The 26,244-nt window shown below is 39.7% G+C and overlaps 1 protein-coding gene across 28 annotated transcripts in view; it reads left to right on the top strand.

Annotated features, from left to right (window-relative positions):
- Positions 1 to 26,244, top strand: part of LOC141381325 (glutamine-rich protein 2) — a 53,166-nt gene that overhangs the window by 14,288 nt on the left and 12,634 nt on the right. For 7 of the 28 annotated variants that reach the window (XR_015481443.1, XR_015481444.1, XM_087245378.1 and 4 more), the window contains 9 exons: positions 3,645 to 3,758; positions 4,027 to 4,321; positions 4,603 to 4,688; positions 14,695 to 14,817; positions 17,531 to 17,605; positions 17,680 to 17,844; positions 18,447 to 18,565; positions 19,723 to 19,788; positions 20,745 to 20,846. Coding sequence is in view for 21 of the 28 variants with exons in the window: in XM_087245378.1 (XP_087101504.1) it covers positions 3,645 to 3,758; positions 4,027 to 4,321; positions 4,603 to 4,688; positions 14,695 to 14,817; positions 17,531 to 17,605; positions 17,680 to 17,844; positions 18,447 to 18,565; positions 19,723 to 19,788; positions 20,745 to 20,846 (1,145 nt within the window). In the remaining 7 variants the exon portion in view is untranslated. Of the gene's footprint in view, positions 1 to 3,644; positions 3,759 to 4,026; positions 4,322 to 4,602; positions 4,689 to 9,465; positions 9,606 to 11,564; positions 11,689 to 11,976; positions 12,238 to 14,694; positions 14,818 to 17,530; positions 17,606 to 17,679; positions 17,845 to 18,446; positions 18,566 to 19,722; positions 19,789 to 20,744; positions 20,847 to 23,549; positions 23,700 to 23,888; positions 24,110 to 26,244 lie in introns of those variants that run through there. The other 21 variants (XR_015481441.1, XR_015481442.1, XM_087245365.1 and 18 more) reach the window with 8 other exon arrangements.

The following is a 26,244-nucleotide window of genomic DNA, read 5'->3' on the forward strand; positions in this document are numbered from 1 at the left end:
AATGCTAAATGACCCGGCTGAGACTGAAACCAGCAACCTTCTTGCTGTGAGGTGACAGTGCTACCCACTGTGCCACTGCGCTGCCTCCTCTTGTTGTTCCAAACCAAATTACTTCTACCTTGGAGATGAACTCATGAGGGGGGGCTTCACAGCAGAACTTTTAATGCACATCCGGGTTCATTTAATGGCAGGATTCACAGGGTTACCACGGGTCACTGGCATCATGGAATTTAAAAAGGTCTATTCAAGACATTGAAAGGAAATCAGGGAATTTTATTTATTAATTTTTTTTTGTTCAAGTCATGGAATATCAGGGAACTTTGTCATTTTTACTTCCTATTTATCAAGATATGTTATTTCTTTTTATCATGTTGTTTTCTGATATAGTTATATTTTAGCTATTTTTCAGTGACTTAAATCTGCCTATGAGGTAAGCAAAGTAATCTCATTTCAGAGGGAAAACAAGATTATTTTTTTTACCACATTGGCAGATTTTTTTGCTTGTATCAAGAAAAAAAAAACTATGAGTCTAATTTACTAATAATTATGTACATTGTGTGGTATTTATGCACGGAATATTTCTGCCTAATTTACAACACATGTTTGTGCACATGCGTTTGTAAGTTTTTCAAACTTAATCTTCTGCTTGTGAATTTGGAGTGTTATTTACTAAATGAGTGGCTGTGTGCATGATTTGCATAATACACGCACACACCAACTCTATATAAGGGCGTTCTGCAAAGAGAGGGGGATTAATCAAATTCTTGTTTGGACCAGAAAATACAATAGGCTCTGTTTTAATGATCTAGTCGCAAAGTCTAAAGTGCATGGCGCAAAAACATTAAGGGAATCCGCCCAGGCGCATGGTCTAACAGGGTTGTGCTTATTCTCTTAATGAGTTCTGGCTGGGTTTTGAGCATAATGTACAATAAACCAAGCAGAGTCTCATCTCACATTCCCTTTAAAAGTCAGTTGTGTCGCTCCATGGCGCATTTGCTTTTTACATGGCGGACTTTGTGGAAAAACTGAACGCTTCACTAGCGAGAAAACAGTTAAACAGAGCATCTGCAGCGCGAGGATAAAGAACGAGCCTCCTCCATTCAGCCTCCTTACTTTCTCTTTACTTCTTTACTTTGGTGGAGTAAGAAAACAGTGGAAACTCACTCCACTTAACACATCCATCAGCGCACGTTTAATTTCTTTTGTTAAGTGTATAGATTTGTGTCAAAACTATTTCTAAATTCAGTTTTAATCTCCAGCAAAGGAATAAATGAACAATAATAATCAAGTGTGGTCAGAAAACTGAGTTATATCCAAACACACGTCCTGTTCTTATGCCCCATATGTTGATGCAGACGTCTCCAAAACCCCACAGCTGGACAAATCTACACTTGTGTTTATTATATCAAATATAAATCTGCATATAATAATTACTACTACTAATAATAATAACATTATACACATGCAGATTGTCATGAATAAACTGAAAAAGCTCCCCGAGGTGAAGAAGGCATGGAGGCAGTGCTGTTTATATTGATGTAGAAAATAATCACTTTTGTATCATTTTAAATCTTTAATTGTTTTCACATGTAAAGATATTTGTGTATTGCTGTATATCCTGTGTGTATTCAGCAATGTGTAAGCGTTTGCAGCTGCATCGGTGTATAACTAACGCACTCTGCTACACATTAGAGCAGCTTTTAGTTGGTCAGTGGTGCGGTCTATTCCAGTTCCTCAAAATAGCATTGCACCAACAATACGCCTTCACACACCTCCTTTCTATACCGGAGCACCCATGATTGCGCAAAGTGGAACAAATGAATTTCCAATTGAAATAACATGGCACAAAATGTGTAAATTAGAGTTGCACTGGGCTGAAAATGGCAGCAAATCACTCCAAACACGTCTTGCGGCTTATTGCACCAGGCGTATGATAGGTCCCAACATTTAAAGTACCCTTGCGTGTGCTGTGTTTTGAGGGTTGACAGAAGGATCTGAGGTTTAAACTGCATCAGATGCACCAGACGGATCCAAAACCACGAAACCCAGATTATTTTGTTTTGACAACCTTTTTTCCTTCTCAAATGCTTCTTGATTTAAGAATTTTTAGATATTTAGACTATAAACAAGATGAAAATTTAAAGTAAGAAAAGCTTCTTTTTTTGCAGTGTGGAAACATGGCTGCTTTCCCCCAACATTCTTCAGTTTATCTTATTTTGTGAGAAAAAAAAATGAATCAAAGTTTAGATCCAATCCACTTGAGTGACCGTTCATTTTAGTGGTTTTGCAGTGAACAGAAGAAGTGCAAAAAATGCTGGGTTTAAAATGGATTTCTTAACACTTAGGGCACTATCATACACCCGGCGCAGTGTGGCGCAAGGTGTGGCGCAATAGTCTTTTGGTAGTTTCAGCTTGGCACAAGAGTGATTTTGAGGCGTTGCGCTGCGTTGTTTAAATAGCAAATGCATTAGCGCTCATTTGTGCGCTCATAGACGTTCTGGTCTATAAAGAAAGGTGTTCTGAGGCGGACCGCTGGCGCGTTGCTATTTTGAGAAACTATAATAGATTTTTCATTACAACAAAACTAACCCGGTCTAAACTCCAGCGCAGAGTTGCACCTCGCTTACACACTGCTTAATACACACAAGAGAGCAATAGCCAAATATCTTTACATATGAAAAAATGTAAATATTAAGGATATATAGGATATAATAAGAATAGATATAGGATATAAATATAAAGGATTAAAATATTACAAAACATATTATTTTCTAGCCTACATAAATATGAAAAATCACTGCTTTTATGTCTTCTTCATCTCGGGAGGCTTTTTCAGTTCATTCAGAACAATTTGCTTTTGTATAATGTTATTATTATTAGCAGGATTATTTATTATATCCATATTTATATTTGTATTATTAAAAACAAGCTTAGGTTTGTCCACCTGTCAGGTTTTAGATCATATGGGGCACAGCATGTGTTTTAGGATATCACTCAGGTTTTTGAGCACATTTCGTTATTATTATTCATTTATTCGTTTGCTGGAAATTAGAACTGAATTTAGAAATAGTTTTAAAACAAATATTTGCGCTTAACAAACAAAATTAATTATTTATAGACTAATTGATGTCTGTGCGTAAAGGTTTCCCCATCCAAGAGCGAAAGTGAAAATGATCCATTATCTCTCATTCTCACGCAGTAGATGCTCTGTTTAACTGTTTTCTGTTAACTGTTTACTGTTTGCTTGTGAAATGCTCAGTTTTTCCACTTAGACTTACTTTGCGTCCTGTAAATAGTGAATGCGCTCTTTGCGTGACGCAGCTGACTCTTAAAGGGAATAGGAGACGAGACTCTGATTGGTTTATTCTCAAAACACACCTATAACTCATTAAGAAAATAAACTCAACCCTTTTAGACCATGCGCCGAAGCGCAAGGCAGATTTCCCGTCCTTAAATTAGCAAAAACGCGTCCTGACACGCCCTGAAAGCGTTTGCGCCCTGCGTTTTGCGCTTTGCGCTTTGCGCATGGACCGTCAAAATAGAGCCCTTAAAGTTCAACTAAAATACAACAAACATGAATAATATTAGCTTCCTCTCCTCTCTCTGTCTCTTTGTCTCTCTCTCTCTCTTTCTCTCTCTTTCAGAAAGAGCTGAAGGATAAAATGGCGCAGTACCCCAGTCCAGAGGAGCTGACGCAGTGTGTGACATGGGAAGTGATGCAGGCTGCGCTCATCAGCGAGAATCCGAAAACCCAGGAGGCACGTCCAAACCACAATACACAACATGTAGCATTCAGAAGCCAATAACCTTTTCGGAGCCGTCCTAAATCTCACAGCGTCTTATCACAGTCGCTGTTTGCACTGTGCGGGCGGCAGCTGCAGATGAGGCAAACATTGACCCGAATGAATGATTCGCTAAATGCAAATGCATAACCAACATCTACAAACACACACCGGGGCCAAAAATCAGCACATCTATCTCGGACGCGTCACACTTTGTAAATGACATTCTCTCTTGCATTCCTAGGGTCTGCACGCTGCTAAACACACCGAACCCGTTCACCCTTCGAGCCTAGGGAGCCAAGGTAATATGCATTCGCCTTCCAATGCATCTGATGGGGCGCTGTGCGCTGGGATGGGCCGACAAATGTCACGAATCAGCATTGGGGCTGAGCGCTACCCAGAGACTGTCGGGGCTCTGATGGATTTGGCCAGACTGAAAGACAGGCAAGAGAGTGTGGAGGCCCGTGTGGCGCAACTGCAGGCAAACAAGGCCGATCTGAGCCAGCTTCAACATCTGCATGATCTCCTCACTGCCATAGGTACAACACCGAAAGCAGCGGCGCACTCAGAAATATGCTTTATTATGTCTATCATCTTTGCACTTGACAATGGGGCGTTGAATTATTAGTCTCTGTAAAATCTGTATTTTCATAGAGATTTGGAGGATGAGTAAATGATGTGCATATTTGAATCTTTGTGTGAACTATCCCTTTGAGTTCATTCTTAATGCCCCCTTTAAGAATACAGCTGTCATCTACAGTGAACTATTTGTCGTCAGTATGGTTGTGTATGCCTGATGTTGACATTTTCTATGATGTAGAGCAGAAGCAGATTCCCGATCATGTGCCAGAACAGCTGAATCATCTGAGGACTCTTGTGGACAGTCTTCTAGCTGATAAAGAGAAGGTATGAGACTAATATGAGCATGTTATATATACTGGGCCTGTCACAATAATCAATATATCGCACAGCACATGGACAGGCCCTCAGTTATTTTTGATGATGCAAGATATATCACCCATATATAAAACCAAAGCTGATGGCCTGGCTGGGTGAGTTGGCTTTTATGTGTGAAGTTTACATATGAAGAGTTTCGTTGCAAAATGAGATATATCCATTTTGAAAAATGTTGGTTATTTGACATTATTATTTAAGACATCAACAGTCAAGTTCATTCACCATTTTTGTACATTAAACTATGACTTGAGCTCAGTGAAGGCCAGGAACACAATATTCTTCAAATCCAGGATATTTTTTATTTAACTTATGTTCATAAGTAAGTAAAAAACCAAGCAACATATTAATCGTAACATTGTCAAACATCTTAAATTAGTAAAAAAAAAAAAAACAATACATCATAAATATATGGAATAATAAATACAAAGATTGATTAATAATAATAAGATTCTGAGTTAGATTTGGGCAGAATGTACACAACATAACATAACTTTTTTTTTTTTTGCAAAACGCTATATATCCACCTTAGGCTATATTCTACTACAGTAATACCATTATGGAAAGCTGGTGAATCAATGTTTTGTTTGATAAGTAAGATTGAGTTGGTTAGATAAACGACTTGTAGCTTGTTACAGAAAGAGTGGAGGCTCCTTCCACACCGCTGCTGAAAACCAAACCTGTATGATCAGAGCGGAAGGAGCCGCGGTGTCACAGTTCTCACAGTTTCTCACAGAGTCCACGACACAAGCTCGTCTCGCCCTGTCATATTTAATTAATTATTTCACTGTAATAATAACAATAATAATAATAGCTTATTTATTGGTTGTTGTGAAAAAGCAAAACCGTTTATTTTCCTCCATAATAACCTGTGCCCTTTATGTTCCCTAATAATAAATCAACGACAGCAAGAATTAACGTGAGGTTTTAGGCTATAAATAATAGGTGCAACCGCATGAATAAATCTTCAGATAGGCTACTCAGCTACATGTATGAAATTATTTAAAAAATAAACTTACAAAAGACACTTTGGAAATGTCGCCTTGCAGACAGGTGTCTTGTGATGGGGAGGAGCGCAGGAAAAAAGGCTCTCCTTGGCCTTCCTCTTGACATCAGCGGAGACTCGTTCCCTGCTGCATTTGTGTATTGTTGACAGACGCAAGAGTATTTTTTTCTGGTCCATTTTTTTAGCTTTTTTATACATTTATCCCAGGAGATGGTGAGCTCGCGCAGCATATTGAACGTTCTATAACTGTTACATCGCACTTTGCAAAGAAACTGGTGTGGCGGATAATGCGTTTTATGAAAAAATACATTTTGTAATTGGCATAAAATGTATATTCTTAAATGTTATTAATGGCAGAAATTCAGAATAGTTGGCGGTTCATTACACTGTGGCGACCACTGATGAAATAAGGGACTAAGCTAAAGGAAAATAAATGAACCTCGTCTTAATGAAGCACTTAGCAATGCACACTACTAAGTAAAAATCGAATTTTGATTTGTTTACAGTAGGACATTTACTAAATGTCTTCAATTATTACAATCTTTACTTACTAGTCTAATGATTTAAAGCGAAATCTCTCATTTTGACCCTAGCCATGTATAATTGGCTGCTGCCACAAAGACACCAGTGCAACATAAGCCTGGTTTTGGGTTTCAGGGTCACATATCAGAAGTGTTAACACTGTGACTTTGTGTTTGTTTGATCCTCCTGGTTGCTCAGTCACGGGCATGAGTTTAGGGTGGATCTGTCTGATTGACTGACACAAATCACACACTTCACCTTGCAGAACAATAGGGGAACGTCTGTTTGGCTGATTACATGAGCTAGAAAGATGACAACATGTTCCGACAGAGACCTGAAGGGGTATTTAACCTGAAAATGATCATTAAAAGGATAGTTCAGGGCGACACGGTGGCTCAGTGGTTAGCACTGTGTCCTCAGATAGCATTTCTGTGTGGAGTTTGCATGTTCTCCCCATGTTTGGCTTGCTCAGGGTGCTTCGGTTTCCCCCACAGTCCAAACACATGCGCTATAGGGGAATTGATGAACTAAATTGGCCATAGTGTATGAGTGTGTGTGTGTGTGAATGAGTGTGTATGGGTGTTTCCCAGTACTGGGTTGTAGCTGGAAGAGCATCCACTGCGTAAAACATATGCTGGAATAGTTGAAGGTTCATTCCACTGTGGCGACCCCTGATTAATAAGGGACTAAGCTGAAGGAAAATGAATGATTAAGGTGTGTACATGAGTTGCTTTTTGAATGTTCCTTTCATGTTCGCATTGTACGTTATAGTGCATAGTTCGATTAACGCCATTACGTCAAACTTCAACGCTACTGAAAATCAGCGTTTGTACAGGACTTCAATAATGCCACTAAAACAGGCATACTCCTAGTCCTAATTTGATTTCTGTTTAGTTTCATTAAGACTTTAGTCAGATTAAGCTCATCAAAAATCGCTGTTTACATGGTCAACTTTTAGGCCCAATCCCTTTGAAAGAAGCTTGAAGGTGTAGGGCTAAGGGAAAGAGCTAGATACCCCTCGAAAGGGGGATTTTTCAGGACCACACTTGAAACCAAGGGGCAGGGCCGGCCCAAGCCTTCAGGAGGCCCTAAGCAGGATTTTATTTGGGGCCCCCTTGGTGCAAACAATATAACAAATTATCATCAATCCTTGATAATTCGCGCACTATAAATTTAAAACACACATTATCGATTTTATTCATTGTAGTTGTGTTGCTTACATCATAAAATATATGTTTTAAGACAATTCTTAATATTATTCTGCAGAAACAACTTCCTATTGATCCAACTTTTTATATAACTACTTGCCACAAATGTTAATAATTAGACACAAAACATTAATAAGCAAATATCTATTTAAATTAAAATCAAATTAAATCAGGAAGCATTTTTTAGACATACTCGCATATCAATCAAATTACTAAATATGTACAAAAATTGTTCAGTTTTCAGAAATAATTCTAAATTAAGTGAATTTTTTTGTAAAACAAATTAATCTGCCAATGAGATAAGTAAAATAATCTTATTTAAAATCTAAAACAATATTTTTATTTACCCTAATTGGCAGATTATTGAGCTTTTTTTAATGAAAAATTCACATTATTTTGACTAAATATCCTTCTAGAAAATGCTTATTGGTTTAAGAATTTTTAGATATTTGGACTAAAAATCACACAAAAACTATAAGAAAGAAAATAAGCTTTGCAGTGTATTTAACAACTGTCAATTTTATAAATCAGAAGCTTATTTTTTTAATCGCCAAGTTCATAAAAAAAGCATTTTGCTGCTTACGGGAAGCGCCACCTGGTGGCGGCTGGGTGTACTGTAGCTAAAGCGGTTATCTGCTGCAGTCAGTGTGAAAAAACTGATTAATTAAATCAGATCTTTTGTAAATTTAAGTAAATATCTCGGCGCCTGAGTATGTATTGCGGTCAGAAATAACACTATAAATGGGCATATATTTTGTCCCACCACTAATCCACAACTCAACAAACTAAAACGAAAGTCACACAAGAATTTCAAGCACTCTTGGGGGCCCCCTGGTGGCCACGGGGCCCTAAGCAGCCGCTTAGTTCGCTTATGCCTTAAGCCGGCTCTGCCAAGGGGTAAGACAATTTCCCAGAGTACACCAGTTACAGCAGCAACATGGCTGCAAACGGAAGTCAGGAGATCCACAAATTATTATTTTTTGTCATTATCATGAATTTTTACAACAAACAAGCATATGTTAATATATTCATGAGCGCATTCGTGTTTTACCGGCATGCTTAAAAAAAAAAAACGCATAAATAAAGCTAGCTAAATTTGGCTAATTCCAACACAACCTCACGGCAATTCGTAACTTAGATTTAGTGGCTAATTCGTATGAATTCGTTCGATCTAATTCGTGCAATTTAGTACGATTTGCTCATCACCCAATGACGGGTGGGGTTGGGTGCCACGCCTCCTTTTTAAAATTGTACAATTTCGTACGACTGAACTCGAATGAATTCATACGAATTAGCCACTAAACTGACAAAGCCTAAAATACTTACATTTCCTCGTGAGATCAGGCTGATATCCCTAATAATAACTCCTTTAGAGCAGTCCCACAACAGTTTAGTGTCTGGGAATGACCTCTTTACAGTGTCTGCTTTAATGTCAATGATGCTTTCATGTGTTTACATGATGAACAAGGCCACTGTGTGAATGCGCAGTATAGTTATGATCTTATTGACAAATTAGATCGTTATGATTACATAATATATGCCTTCAGTGATTTCCTGAAGATAAATACCAAAAAACAACACAACTAGAATAACTACAGCAGTCGCCAACGTCTGATCTCATATGAAGCAAGAGATCGCGATGACATGTGATGATGTGTGCAGGTGCTGTAGTGCTGTCCCATTTCTTATAGGTAAAGCCCTTCCCTTTCATACTCTGTTTCAAGGGCCAAGGGGAAGGGGTACTAAAATAGAATTTTGAATGGGCCGTAGTCAAAGTATTGTCTTAATCATACTAAAATATGAGTACTGATATCCATGTAAATGTACTGAAGGTCATCAGAAATCTCTGTTTGTACTCCCAATGTTTTGTCCTAATCATTAAAAAACTTCTGAGTATTGGCGTTTATGTAAACATATTCAATGTGAAGACAAACACAGACACACACACACACAGAGACAGCAGCAGAGTGTGTGAGTGTAGTTACTCCTGTAGGTGTCAGATGTGGAGAGTGTGTTGATGGACATGAGCGCAGAGAGCTCCGAGTCTGCGGGACAGAGTTCAGGTTCAGACGGCGCGTCGCTCACAGATGCCTCACAGATGCAGCAGCTCGCCCTGCAGACCACACACATCAGGTACAGAAACGGGACCCCACAGCGGTCATGCATGTATGGAGCACAATCTAAGCCAAAAGTATTTGAAATCAAAGAAGCTTGTCGAATCGTACTAACTAAAAAATAATGCTCTGAATTAACAGGCCTTGAATAACTAGGGTTTTTAATATTTAGGTCCTGAAATTTAACATAGTAATATAGAATATTAGGGCTGTTCCAATACAAATGCTAATATCGGAAATACTTGCCGATACTGCTAAAATTCTGGCATCAGTATTGCCGAGTATTTGAAACCATGAACTGATACGATACCATCTTTTAAGATGAGACATATACCCGCTAGATTTGCTTAACATGGCAAACACAGAGTTAGTTCTTCTTCGCAGCTCAGAATGCAAACACAGGAAGTTAACAGCAACCACTGTTAGAGCAGTGAAGAGGACTTTATTATTTAAAAATATATTTCTGAACTCTAAGCTTCAAAGAGGTTTTTTTTAACATTATTCATGTTCATTTGGTATCGGGAAGGGAAAAAGAGTATCGAAAGATCTTTAATTTATGCAGGGCTAGTAGTATAAACACAACTGCTTCTACAGACACACACTCAAATATCGGTTCAGTACTCAATATCGGCCGATAACCTGAGCTCAGGTATCAGAAACGGTATCGGGAAGAAAAAAGGGTATCGGAACATCCTTAATTTAAGCAGAATTATTAGTAAAAACACAACTGTTTCTACAGACACACGCCCATGTATCGGTTCAGTTCTCTGTATCAGCCGATAACCTGAGGGCAGGTATCAGAATCGGTATCGGGAAGGGAAAAAGGCTATAGGAACATCCCTAGTGAATATTTCAACTACAAATATTTTACACAGATTTTTAACACTTTAATTAAATACCCTGCAGAATTTGCTTTCAAAACATTCACTTCTGTTTTAAAAAATATGATGTAATATATTCAGAAGGCAATTTTCAGTTCATTCTGTTTCAGCTCAAAAATTCACTTCCATAAATTTAGTGGTATGAATACCAGGAAAAGCAACAGAGTGCAGAGTAACCATCTCCAGCTGCTCTTTCACCATGATCACCATCATCATCATATTTGTCAAAAAATATTAATATTATGATATGAAAATGTATTTAAATATAAAACTCGTTAGTTAATTTTTTGGCATATCTACTGGTTTAAAAATCAGGTGAATGTTGAAACAGCAGCTGAAGATCATGACTCTGTACTCTACTATTGCTTTTGCTGGATTTTTTCAGACTCTAAACCACTGAATTTATGAAAGTGAATTTTTGAGCTGAAACAAAATGAACTGAAGATAGCCTTTTAAATGTTCTGCATTATATTTTTAAACAGAATTGGATATTTTGGTAGTGAATTCTGCAAAGTAAATATTTGTGGTTGAAATATACATCCCACTTTATATTAAGTGGTACTTACTCTGAAATGAATAATTTGTTCCAATGTACTTATTGTGTAAATACATGTTTCTACATTGTACTTATTATCGATTAAATAGATGCATGTAATTCCATCTTATCAATTTTACTGCTCACCATCATCGAACCCAACCATTCCACCAAACCTGTTCCTATCCCACCTCAAAAGCACCAACAGTGTTCTTCAATACATCATGAACACAGTAACTACACTATATTTTTGTTAATGTAAGTGCATAGCAATTAAGGCCACCTAATATAAAGTGGGACCAAATATTTTGAAATATAAGTTCAATTTCAGGACCTACAAATGCAGACCCTGGCTATTAAAGTCATTAAAATAAAAGCACTTGTTAATTTTTAGTTTTTTATGAGTTAGTGATAATCGACAAACTTTTTACGTCAAATACTTTTGGCATTTATTTTGTTCCATACCATGCAACATTATGCATGCAGTGATTAAAAAGAAATGCTAGTGAAGGTTTTGAGCTCACACACACACACACACACACACACGCACACGCTCCTGCAGGGTCGCAGTGCTGAAGCTGGATGAGAAAGTGCAGGTTCTGATGAGGGAGAGGTGGAAGAGAGACGTGGCAGAGCGGGAGAAAGCGGACCGGAGAAACAATGAAGAAAAACACATACAAGAGCAGGTCAGACAGACTCAGCATCTCCAACTGTATACCTGGAACCGATATTAGATACACAATATATGATGCAGCATTGCAACTTTATAACTGACATGACACTGAATGTGGCTCCTTTTCTACAGGCTCTTGATTAATCACATGATATATATATATATATATATATTTATGTGTGTGTGTATATATGTATGTATATATAAGAAGAACACCAATGTTTGTTTTTTAATTAGATAAAACTGTCTAAGATATATGAAATTAACATTATCTTTATATTTTTGTATGGTTCGCCTTCAGTTAAACAGCCTCAGGGCAGTGATGGAGGATTGGATGAGCTCCTCGTCGTCCCGTTCACAAAGTCACCAGCAGGAGGCAGACTTGTTGAGTAGAGTCCCAGGACAGGATCAGGGTCAAAGGTCAGATCAGGGTCAGAGGTCAGGTCAGGATCAGGGTCAACAGCTGACAGCTCAGGAGGTCAGTCAGATCACCCAAAGTGAGGACAAACCAAAGGACAGGAGCATTCACCTCACCCACCAGCAGCACAGGGACGAGAATAAGGTACACTATACTATGTACTCAAAGTATGTACTATTTCTGTGAAGAAAACGTACATACTTTTGAGTGTGTAACAGAAGAGTATGCGAGATTTGGGACATACTACTTCCTTGTTGCTTGGTTACACGTGCTGTCAATCATCTTGTCACATTTCTTTCATGTTTCATATCCTGTCAGCAGTGATTCTCAAACTTTTGTCATTAAGTACCACCTCAGAAACAAACTGTCTCGCCAAGTAGCACCATAATAACAAGGCTGATTAATTCCTATTATTACTAATATTTATTATTGTCAGCCACTTTAAACATTATAAATAGTTTGAGCATTATTAACAAATAGTAACCTATTCATCAAAACCTGGAAATGTTGCAACCCAGGCTCATTGTGAAAACGTTGTCCCATGGACGTTTCTGGAGCGGGAGGTACCTATTTTTGCAGTTTTTGTTTCTGCGAATTTGCGAGAGGCCGCTGTGCGCGATTCTTCGCATCTCGAACATCTTTCGCAAGCGCCGTTCACGTCCACGCTGGTTTTTACGTAACCCGCCAGAGGCCGCTGTCGAACGACCTTCCGTCTGTCTGTCTGAATGACAGAATGATTGACTGTGCGACCGGCCAATCGGCTGACCCACCCTCCTCCTTCCCTAAACCCAACCAACAACGATTTACAAAAGCCGTCCAGAAAAAGAAAAGCCCTCGTTTGATTTTTACCATGCTTTCGGATTTTTACCACATTCTCACCCTGATATGAACTTGTTCGCTTTATTTTTTGAATTTTGTTTTTGTTTTCTTACCTGATATCTGGAATCGCTCTTCCCCGGACTCAAACTCGGTCGTCGTCGTCATTGTCCTGGTCAGCTTCTCTCTGTGCCTCGAGTCCACCGATGTACACAACGAGCTAACCGGACAAACTGGTTGCAGCGGGAAAGCCCTCCACATGGAGGTGAGCGGCCGGCCGGCAAGCGGCGAAAGGAACGGCATCACACCGCCCCCGCAGTGTTCGCTTAAAAAATGAAATGCAGCCATACGTACCTCTAGCTACGTATTTCGCGGTCTCCAGAAACGTCAACGGGACTACGTTTTCAGAATGAGCCTGGGTTGAAATGTTGCTTTGACCTTATATAGAGGCTTTACAGTAAGTCATCATATTTATACTGTGTTTAAACCATTTTAGATCAATTTTAAAGATCTGCTTACTGCGCATCCTTAACAGTCTGTGTGTCAGAAAAGTGAGTGATCATATGCAGAAGTACACTGCGTGACCATTTCATACGTGATTTATCCATTTATACGTGTGGAAATTGATTTTAGATCTCATCTTAAGTGCACCTTAGAGTTTGTGTTAACCGTACACTGAGACTAGCTTTAATTAGGCTTTATTCTAGCTATTTATTTGTTTTTATTTATTTAATGGCTTATTATATCCTACGTCTAAGCTTCAAGCAAGGCGAAGTTTGACATTTGAATCACATCTAGATAAATTAGCCTAAATCTGAGGTAACAAATTTACCTTGATTTACATGTTAAGCCAATGCAAAGATGTGAATAGACATGCTGTGGTGTTATTCACACGAATGAGGTGGATTGAACGACGTGCTTAATGTGAATTAAGCAGCGCAAATTGATCGTCAATTGCTCGAGCTGGAAATTCTGAACTTTAGCAGACATTTGCACTACGTTAACCAACCAGGAGTTGGCTCTTCTTTGGGTGGGATTATGATGTCCTAAGGGAAAATCCTCCTGCTGACACCGGACAACAGCTCATCAAAATAGGCTTGGCTCAGTCGGAAGCACCGCTGAAGGCCTCCGTCATCCAGGTATAGTTTCTGGAGGAATTGATAAACTCACAGAGCTGGATGCACCGCTGAATGGATCTAGTGGACTTAGACATGACGCCGAACAAATCTACAGTGTTTTTCAGCCTTCCAAAAGCACATAAAGCACAGCTACTCTTTCAATAAAATCCATGTTAGCCAGTTAGCAATTAAACTAGAGTCACTGGCCTGCCCATGACGTAATTCCGTGTCCATCGTAAGTAGTTTCACTTGTGAATGAAGCAAATTTGACACGCGAATGAAGCGAGTAATTGTTCACACATCTATTTCAAATAGCGATATTTATTCGCACATGCCGCATCTGGTGTGGACACAGCATTAAACTCTGCCCTCAGTCCTGCAAAGTTTATTACCTGCTTCAGCAGATCTGCTTGTGTATTTTATACGCTCCTGAAAAGCTCGATCAGCTGCTTCAGTGTTTAAATTTGGCTGAGCTCCAAAGGACAGTGGACATCCAGGAGCAATGTGTAAAATGTGTTTTTGTATCTCAGTGAATACATGTAAATTATCCCCAGAACAATCCCTGACGTGGCAAATACCAAAAAATACTTTGATGTTAACTCCATGCTTAATTTCAAAGCACTTCACGGGACATTTAATACCAGGTTATGCTTGTGTTTTTCTGCAGAGCACTGGTCTGCTGAGTGACGTCCAGGAATCCATGCTGCAACTCCAGGCCGAGTTTGAGAAACTCCACAGCGCATCAAACCGACTGATGGAGGAACACCACAACAAGCAGACCCACATTGATGTGTGTAACATTTCTTAATTCTATCTCCTAATTACACTGTGAATAATATCTGTCCGTGTACTGAGCCTTGGGGTACTCCATTGTGCACTTGTGATACATATTATGCTTTCTCATTTAATGCCTTAAACCCATATATCTCAAGATATATACTATATATATATATATATATATATATATATATATATATATATATATATATATATATATATATACACGAATATTAGCTCTGTGTTTATCAGTGATATCCCCTAAAATCATCATTTACGGTGTGAAAAGGTCCAAGTACAAAGCCTTGGTGTGCTCCATAAGTGAACTTGTGATCGATATATATTTTTTCCATTTACTGCTACAAATGTATGTGAGACCCACCGGGCCTATTACACCCAACCCGGCCTGAGCTGGGATCAAACCGCCGATTTTTTTGCATGGAGTCGGTTTGCTCTAACAAGTAGGCTAAAGACCATGGCCTCTAGCGTCTGTCACTAGAGCACCTTTAGAGGTCAGAGGAGTGAGGTTTACCTGCATAGTACTTTGCTAGCTGGCCTCCGTTTAACTCACTGCCCTAAACCTCACTCCTATCCCGGACGAGCCCCCATGTGTAACCCACTGTTCTATCGCGAGAAACCCGATCTGAGCTAGGATCGAACCGATAATTTCTTCCATGGGATTCGATTGCTCTAACAAGGAAGCTAAAGACCGTGGCCTCTAGTATCTGTGGCTAGAACACCTTTAGAGGTCAGAGGAGTGAGGTTTACTGGCATAGCACTTTGCTAGCTGGCCTTTATTTTACTCACCCTCCTAAACGTCACTCCCATCCCGGACAAGCCCCCATGGTGCAACCCACCAATCTAATTGCACGCAACCTCATCTGAGCTGGGATCGAACTGACAATTCCTTGGATGGGAGTCGGTTGCTCTAACAAGGAGGATAAAGACTATGGCCTCTAGCGTCTGTCACTAGAGCAACTTTAGAGGTCAGAGGAGTGAGGTTTACCTGCATAGCACTTACTAGCTGGCCTCCAGTATACTCACCCCACAAAACTTTACTCCAATCCCGGACGAGCCCCCATGTATAACCCACGGTTCTATCGCAAGCAACCCGGTCTGAGCTGGGATCGAACCGATAATTTCTTCCATGGGATTCGATTGCTCTAACAAGGAAGCTAAAGACCGTGGCCTCTAGTATCTGTGGCTAGAACACCTTTAGAGGTCAGAGGAGTGAGGTTTACTGGCACAGCACTTTGCTAGCTGGCCTTTATTTTACTCACCCTCCTAAACGTCACTCCCATCCCGGACAAGCCCCCATGGTGCAACCCACCAATCTAATTGCACGCAACCTCATCTGAGCTGGGATCAAACTGACAATTCCTTGGATGGGAGTCGGTTGCTCTAACAAGGAGGATAAAGACCATGGCCTCTAGCGTCTGTCACTAGAGCAACTTTAGAGGTCAGAGGAGTGAGGTTTACCTGCATAGCACTTACTAGCTGGGCTCCAGTATACTCACCCCACAAAACTTCACTCCAATCCAGGACGAGCCCCCATGTATAACCCACGGTTCTATCGCAAGCAACCCGGTCTGAGCTGGGATCGAACCGATAATTTCTTCCATGGGATTCGATTGCTCTAACAAGGAAGCTAAAGACCGTGGCCTCTAGTATCTGTGGCTAGAACACCTTTAGAGGTCAGAGGAGTGAGGTTTACTGGCACAGCACTTTGCTAGCTGGCCTTTATTTTACTCACCCTCCTAAACGTCACTCCCATCCCGGACAAGCCCCCATGGTGCAACCCACCAATCTAATTGCACGCAACCTCATCTGAGCTGGGATCAAACTGACAATTCCTTGGATGGGAGTCGGTTGCTCTAACAAGGAGGATAAAGACCATGGCCTCTAGCGTCTGTGGCTAGAACACCTTTAGAGGTCAGAGGAGCTGGCCTTCGTTTTACTCTCCCTCCTAAACCTCACTGGCATCCCGATGAACCCCCATGTTTAACCCACGGTCCTATTGCACCCAACCAGGTCTAAGCTGGGATCGAACCGGCGATTCTTTGCATAGGAGTCGGTTGCTCTAACAAGGAAGCAAAAAACCATGGCCTCTAGCATCTGTCACTAGAGCACCTTTAGAGGTCAGAGGGGTGATGTGTACCTGCATAGCACTTCACTTGCTGGTCTCTATTACACTCGCCCCCCTAAACCTTACTCCTATCCCGGACGAGCCCCCATGTGTAACCCAAGGTCCTATTGCACACAACCTGGTCTAAACTGGGATCAAACCGGCGATTCTTTGCATGGGAGTCGATTGCTCTAACAAGGAAGCTAAAGACTATGGCCTTTGGCATCTGTCACTAGAACACCTTTTGAGGTTAGAGGAGTGATGTTTACCAACATAGCACTTCGCTAGCTGGCCTCAGTTTTACTCACCCTCCTAAACTTCACTCCCATCCCAGACAAGCCCGCAGTGCAACCCACCAGTCTAATTGCATGCAACCTCGTCTGAGCTGGGATCGAACTGACAATTCCTTGGATGGGAGTCGGTTGCTCTAACAAGTAAGCTAAAGACCATGGCCTCTCATGTTTGTTGCTAGAGCACCTTTTGAGGTCAGAGGAGTGAGGTTTACCTTCACAACACTTTGCTAGCTGGCCTCTCAACTCAGTAAAATTATTAACACAAAACATTACAAAAAAGATAATATGTGAAATTGTGGCTTTTCTAGCATCTCTACAAAATTGTGGAGGAATTGGGTGTGAAGAAAGCTGACAAGGAGCTGGTGGAGATGGAGATTGAAATCGTGAGTTGCATCTTTCTTCATTTCATCTGTCACGTTTATATTAGTCAGTGGACGCCATGTTTTTTGCTCCTCAGAAAGCAGATAAACAGGCTCTGGAGAACAAGGTGAGCAGCATGCAGTTCGACAGCATGACTGAACAGCTCAATAGCATGCTGCAGGAGCTGCTCAGTAAGATCAGCGGTCAGGAGCAGGACTGGAACAAGGTCATCGAGAAGATCTCCACTGAAATGGACTCCAAGGTGAGAGACAAAAGTGATGATGACATCAAAACAAACCTTCAGTGCCTTCCAAATAGGATATTGCCCTCCGAAGGGAACTTTGAAGTGTCATTTAAGTGTCATCCTCCCTATAAAATGAGCCTATAAACTTTCAACTTTAGAAGTCAGAAAGGGTCTTATTTTTCAGTTTTGTGGCAAGCTGTGGCAACACAAAAGGAATTAATGCATGAAAATAATTACATCTAGCAATGGTCTCAAACTAAATTCCTGGAGGACCACAGCCTTGTGTAACCCCGCCAGTCCTACACCATCCGAGTCTGGATGCAGACTCGGTGCAGTTGCATTCTGATCTGCATGCAATGCTTTTTAACGCCCACACCGAACCCAACCCCTAACCCTATCCCTCACAGTGACATCACTAGCTTCATTGAGTGACATTTCAAGTCTGAGAGATGCAGATGCTGTTGGAAGATTCTAATGTCACAATCCAAAAATCTTAATAGGCGTCATTACATTTGAATCTCAAAAACCCTCTCTACTTCAATCATGATGTGTGTGTGTGTGTGTGTGTCTGTGTGTGTGTGTGTGTGTGTGTGTGTGTGTGTGTGTGTGTGTGTCTGTAGCTGAACCGCATAGAGTTGGATCCTCTGAAGAAACAGCTGGACGACCGCTGGAGGACCATCCATAAGCAGCTGCAGACGCCTCAGATGCCCGAGCAGGAAGACGCCGCCGGAATTAGGAAGTGAGGAACCACTTATGAACTAACAAATAATTAGCAAATATTATATATTGAATCAACAAAACCACTTTTATATCTAATATATGTTGTATTTAGAGGTGAAGTTAAAATGATCAGCCCTCCTGATTTAATTATTCAAAACAATATCCATAAATTAAAGACGTAAAGTCTTACATCTTTCATTTATAATCGTCTTAAAGGGTCTTACATTTTACTTATCTGCAGAAAGCCTGTAGAAGGGAGTTACTTTCTGCAGTAGCTAAAAAAAACGATAACACGGTAGTTTAGGTCACAATTCACAGTGTTAACAAACCAATGACTAACACTGCCAGCTTTTGCAGATCGCTGGAGAACACTCTCTATCATTCTCCCAAACTACACATCTGACAATGAACAGGACTACATGTCCCATCCTGCACTTCACTCACACACCAGTCCCAGTTCAAGACTAATTACGTGGACACACTACACACATCTTTGCAGAGTCTTGTTTACACTGTAGTGAGCAGTTCTAAACTGTACTTTTGACTCTTGTTTGCTTACTGTTAATGTGTGTTTCGCCTCCAAATCACTTTAACTGCTCTTTAGATTGCTCCCGTGTGTCCCTGTTTGAACTTTTCTTGTATGACCAATCTCCGAATAAAGCTGCAAATTGGATCCAACCCCTTTCGCCAACACAACTCATTATACACGCATTTATCCAGCACATTTACATAAAAAAACAATATAAAAGTAGCATGTTGGAAAAGTTGAAAATGCATTTTGTGTGAACGGCCCCTTATTTTAATTGTTATGTATTTTCAATGTTAACCTATTACTTATGTTTAAGTCAAAACGTATGCTTAAGTCACTTTTCCTTCATACCAAAGAGAGAAATAGATTTTTGTGTGTTTTTATTTACATGGTTTTGTGTGTGTTTGGTCCTGTTAGTACCGACAAAATGTATATTCATTAAATCCCTACTTCCAGTTGCTCAAATTTTCCTTTGCGGATGCATTCAGAGCTGATTTCATAATGCAACACCAAATAAAGATCGCTTTGTTGCTGAAATTGTGCATCAGTCATGACCTGAGATACCTCCATTTGGCTAACATTATGCTAGTTGTATATAAATCGACTGTTTTGACTGTGTATATGTTTGTGTTTTTTCTCCCCCAAAGACAATTAGTGGCCCGCTTTCACTGCATCTCCTGTGACCGTCCAGTGGAAATGATGACGCCAGGACAGTACGTAAACATTCATCACATCTCTGTCAGTATTCTGTCACAATTCATCAGTTCCAACATGTGTTATTCAATATTCAGTGTGTTAAATTGTTGGTACAAACACTACACTGTAAAATAAAATAAAAATAAAAAAACGGTAATTTTACGATTTATTTCCGGCAGCTGGAGTGCGCAAAAAAAAAACGTAAAATGGCGGCCGTTAAAACAGAAATTTCCTTAAATTTTAATTTCTGGAAAATTTCTGTAGATTAATATTCGTTATTTTACTGTATATTTTTGTAATTTATTGGCCATTACTTTACGTTTTTTTACAGATATTAAAATACAGAAATTTTCTTAAATTTTAATTTCCGGAAAATTTCTGTAGATTAATGTTCGTTATTTTACAGTATATTTTCGTAAATTATTGGCCGCTATTTTACGTTTTTTTACGGATATTAAATTACAGAAATTTCCTTAAATTTTATATTCTGGTAAATTTCTGTAAATTAATATTCGTTATTTTACTGTATATTTTTGTAATTTATTGCCTGTCATTTTTTTTTCGTTTTTTTTATAAATCGCAAAATTTAAATAAACCATAAAATTAGGATTTTTTTTTTACAGTGTAGTCCAGATTCTCTAAACAAAGGAAATCCCATATTCAAGAGTTCACACTTAATTGATGATTGTTTATGAAGCTAGTTTGGCATGCTGTCCCGGGAGAGAGCCCTGAGCTCATAAGATCCTCGAGCCCGGGGCTCCCTCCCGTTTGCAAGGCGAGAGGGGAGTTTGAGCTCAGGTAGATCTTTATTTCTTTACAACTTTATTTGGTAACACTTTAGTTTAAGTAACAATTCACAGCAGTTACTACTGGCTTATCACCTGCCTGCTATGAAGACCGGAACTGTTTATTAGCACTTATAAAGTATGATCATTAGGATTAGGCGTCTCTGGTAAACTCTGAGTGTTTGCAGGCACCTGATGTCTCTTCCATCGGCTCCGGGTCTGCCGTCACACAAGTCCAGCCGGCCGTACACTGTCTATGAGCTGGAGCAGGTGCGGCAACACTGCAGGAGGTGAGACCCTCACACACACATGCATACATACATAGACACACACACATGCATGCATACACAAACATGCATGCATGCATACACACACTTGCATGCATGGATACACACATGCATACACACACACACATGCATGCATACACACTCATATACACACATGCATATACACACATGCATGCACACACACATGCATGTATGCACACAAACACACATGCATGCATGCATCCATACACATATACATACACGCATGCACAGATACACATACATGCATTCATGCATACACATTTATACACACATGCATGCACACACACACACACACACATGCATGCATTAATACACACGCATCCATGCCTACATACACAGATGTGCATGCATGAATACACATAAACACACATGTATGCACACACACAGATGTACTTTATTCACAGACGCAAGAATACACACACATGCATTTAAACAGACACATGCATACACACACACACACACATGCATACACGAACGCATCCATTCAAACACACACACACACACACACACACACACACACACACACACACATGCACTGCACTCACAGATTCTGCAGACACTAGCTCTCTAAAATACACACACATGCATACAGGAGGTGAGATGATCACTGCTGTAACACTGCTCGTCCACAAGGGGGAGTCAACACACTGACTTCACTGCTGCAGTGTTGGGGGAAGTTACTTATAAAGCAACTAGTTACTGTAATTAAGCTACTTTTCTGGAAAACAAAAGTAAAGTAAAAGATTACCCATCATTTTAGGTCATTTAATTACAGTTACTTATAATGTATTTGCCTTAAATGCATTAACTAAATATTAAATAAGGTTAAGATCCACATTCAGAGAGGCAGAGCAGTTGTGTTCATATATATGCATGGCATGTGTGAAACGTGCTAATTCCAAACACTTTGAGTCTTATCTAAAATTTTGAATTATTTCAAATAAAAAACTAAAATAACACTAAAAGGTCCTGTTTGGCTCAAGTGTAAGGAATTAATAAAGTCCAATTTCTGTCAGCGCATTGAGATTTACAGTATGTGGAGTTTAAGCAGTATTAAGTTGAGTAATTAAATTACTTATTCGGCAAGTAAGTAACTTTTTAAATTAATTAGAAAAGTTGTTTAAATACAAAGTAAACAGTGTAATTAATAATTAAATACTGTTTTGGAGTAACACACACACACACACACACACCTCACTGATCTGTATGTACAGCAGGCTTTTCTATTCCGTGTTTTTGGAAGTGAGAGTGTTTTGGCACACTTGAGGTTGTGATGTTTAGAGAGCAAAATATCAACCCAGATACTGTGGGCCTTGTTTTGAGGGGGAAAAAAAGAAAACAAGCACTTTTTCTGACCAAAACATTTGACTGAAGCTTTGTTTGCTCAGACTGTGTCAAAGAGAAAAGCAAGAAGTAGAATCAGATATACAGCTGGAGTCTAAATTCTTTACCCTCCTGTATATTTTCCTCATCTTCTGTTTAACAGAGAGAAGACTTTATTCAACACATTTCTAATCATAATAGTTGTAATATTTTATTTCTAATGACTGATTTCTTTCCTCTTTGCCATGATGACAGCACATATTAGACTAGATATCCTTTAAGACACTAGTATTGAGCTTAAAGTGACATTTAAAAGCTTCACTAGGGTAATTAGGGTAAAGTTAGGGTAATTAGGCAAGTCATTGTATAACAGTGGTTTGTTCTGGAGACAATCCAACACTAATATTGCTTAAAATGCCTTTAAAACTATTAAAAACTGCTTTTATTCTAGCCGAAATAAAACAAATAAGACTTTTTCCAGAAGAACAAATATTATAGGAAACACTGTGAAAAATTCCTGAATCTTTTCATCATTGGAAAAATATTTAGCTAAGAAAAACATTTAGAGGAGGTCAAAAAATTCTTCAACTTTAAGAGTGAGGAGTTTTATAAAAGTGCAACGCAAGAGCAAAAGCAGTTCCACAGAAAGACAGCAGTGTTGTTATTCAGTTATAAAGATCAGCTCACCTAGAAACTGATATTCTGTCATCTGTAAACCCTTAGTCATCCCTTTTTTTTCAGCGAAAAAGTAATTTAGCCACAGCAACTAATTGCACCCAACGCTGACTGCACATTAGCTTTCTTAATTAGCTGATTTATTTCACTCTGCATGGCATGCAATCGAGAAACAAGCTTGTGCATTGTAAAAAAACATCCGTTAAATAGCAGTTTTTCTGTATTTTTCGATTCATGCTTTTATTTTCCCTGTTTTTATGTTTCTGAATTGCATTATGGGATCTTGATCTTTCTTTTAACCTTGAAAAGTTGTGAAAAAGTGACTTTTATGAACATGTTTAATAGTTTGCAGTGCTATATTGTCTGTTTTGGTGTTGTATATTACACTACAGACACCTTGTAATAAACTGCAGCACATTTCCTGCTATTCTACACACTTATTTCTCTAGATATAGTACATTATATTATTTCACATGACTAAAATGTCACTAAAAGTCACTTTGTTAAACTGTAGAGTTGATTATTCAACATCAAAAGTGGACAGAGCAGAGATCAACATCCCATAATGCAATTCACCACTGTAAATAAACAGAAAACACAGAAACTGTTAATCAGTAAGCATGTGACTGGAGCTGTAGATCAGTGTTAATGACGCTTTAGTAACTTCAGAGTGGCTTGTTTTGACAGAAGCATGGCTCAGGGAGAGTGCAAACACATAGATGCGCAGCTCAGTCAGTGTCCCACATCCAGGACAGAGCAGCACTCGTACAGACGGCCCGTGCCGCAGCAGTTCAGTCTGGGCCCGGTCAGGAGGAGCAGCCGCGGTCAGAGCAGACAGTGAGTTTAACAGACCTCAGAAAGAGCCAACACAGGCTCATTGTGAAAATGTACCCCCGTATACATTTCTGGAGAGCGTGAATTGTGTAGTGACGGGTGCTTATGGCTGCATTTCGTCTTTAAAACGAATGCGATGAAGTGGAATGATGCCATTCCTCTTTGCGCTTATCTTCTTCCCGCTGACACCAGTTTGTCCAGTGGCTCATCGTGTACATCGGCGGGCTTGAGACACAGAGAGGAGTTGAGCGCAACAACAGGGTTCAAATCTGGCGAAGGAAGATTCCAGAAAGCAGGTAAAGCAAAGACGAAAGCCAACAAATAAAACAAACAAGTAAATAACAGGGTGAGAACGTGGTAAAATTTGAAAACGTGATAAAAATCAGGCGAGGGCTTTTCTTTTTCTGGATCGCTTTTTAAAACACTATCGGTTGGGTTTAAGGAAGGTGGTGAGTGGGTCAATCTGTGCTTTTGAAAACATTATTGGTTGGATTTAAGGAAGGAGGAGGGTGGGTCGGTTAATCGGTCAGTCAGTCTGTCGACAGCTGCCTCTGCTGGATTTACGTGAGAACAGCAGGCGTGAATGACACTCGTGAGAGAAAGTTGAGATCTCGAAAAGCAAACAGAGATCTCTGATGGATTTATGAAAACAAAAACTGCAAAAATGTAGCTTCTAGGACGTATTTGATGCTCTCCAGAAATCTATACAGGGGTACATTTTCAGAATGAGCCTGGGTTGCAACAAGCACAGCACAGGGAGCTTTCAGTCTACAGACCACTCAGTGCTTTGAAATGTTTGACGTAATCTCAACTGAAAACATGAAGAGAGGGCAGGGTATAGATTAGCCCCTCCCCTTTAAATAAACAGCCAATAGTGTTTCATTTTATCACAGCTCTGCCAGTGAGTGGTTGAGCATCAAGTGCATCAAATGAAAAGCCAATGAGAAGAAGGGGGTGGGGCATGTGAGATGCTAGAGAGCATTTGATTGGTCAGGAGATTTGAGGTATGAGGTGATACTAAAACTATTTTAATTTCATGGGACCTTTAAAAAATGACGGCTCTTTATTTGTACTGACCCACACAACCTTTACTTTGCATAAAAAGGTCTTTATTGTGAGAAATGGGTTCAGATTTTAGATTATTTTGTACAGTTTTTAAACAGTTTCTCAATACTTGGGTCACTTTTGCAAACCAAAGAAACCTTTTTCTTCGTTAAATGTTTCGTTAACCCTAGTACCATGTGAAGAGTTTGCAAGCCCAAACTAAGCAAGCCAGTGGCGAAAAACAAACTTCTATCAGGATTCAACGCTAACTATTTTTTTTTCTAGTGGCCCAGTCAGGCCAGTGGTTCAGATGTTTACTTGCCCTGCCAAAATTTTCACTGGCCCCACCAAAAAAGTAGTTAATAGCCATTTATTAGCAAAATATCTTAAATAATGTGTCTAAAGCTAAACACTATTGTGTACATACACGGCCTCATGTCAGTTGTCAAGTTTTGTGAAAATCTATCTATTGAATTAAACAAACAAAAAAAAAAAAACCTTGGCTAGAAATATCCATTATAGGCTTAAATTATAGAGAGAAATAACAGATGAACCAGTGTCGTGCCAAGAAACACACCTCTGCCGTAAAATGCACCGCCTCTGAAATGTGCATATTAACTTAAATTGATCAAATAAAAATTAATAATAGCGTCATAAAAACTAATGACAGCGACTGAGGTAAGTTGCATGAATGGAGCAAGTGTGCCGCAAGCCTACGTTTGAGTGAAGGTCTCGGCCGTTAGATCGCCCCCTGGGGGCTGGCTGCAGTACAAGTCATAAAGCCCGCCTCCTCCGTGTTAATGAAGGAGACTTGAGCCCAAATAAAAAAAAATATTACACTTGCAATAAAATGTCCCGAAAGATGGTTCTGGTGGATTAAGGCACTGGTTATTGTGCTGAAATAGGTGCAGATCTTCATTTTTGTAAACAGTTTGTTTTTAGCAGTAATTTAATGCTGGGCGTGTCATCGTGATTGACAGCTGTGATTGACAGTTTCTCAAAGCGCGGCGTCTGAGCTTCGGCAGGAGACTGAAGTAGACTGAAATGTTATTATTCGATTTCTGTGTTATTTTACCATGACAAAATGAGTTCAGCAGTAAACTATAGTTTCTGACATACATGATCCTGGTGGAACACTGTTTATTCGCTAAGTTCAGGGCTTTTTTCGGGCTTTATTAGTTTGCTGATACACGCCTAGCCACCCAGATAGCAAAACACAGTTCCGGCTAGATTCTCGCCTGCCAGAGACTTATCTCTTAGAGCTCAGACTGACTAATGTCACCTCTGCTGGACCTACTCCGGATGCCTGGACTCACTGCCAGATTCCAGCCCGAGTCAATCGAGCCAGATGCAGTGGCCGAGCGAGCCGGCGCTGCCGCATGCGAGCCGGAATCAGCCCGCGACGCCGCGAGTAAGTTATGCTCTGTGGCCCGGAGCTGGCGCGATTGAATATATAAAACCCTCATATTTATTAATGTTATTACATCCATTTGTGTTGATATGA

The sequence above is a fragment of the Danio rerio genome, chromosome 3 (assembly GCF_052040795.2).
Source record: "Danio rerio strain M-AB ecotype USA chromosome 3, GRCz13ab, whole genome shotgun sequence".
Taxonomy (NCBI): domain Eukaryota; kingdom Metazoa; phylum Chordata; class Actinopteri; order Cypriniformes; family Danionidae; genus Danio; species Danio rerio.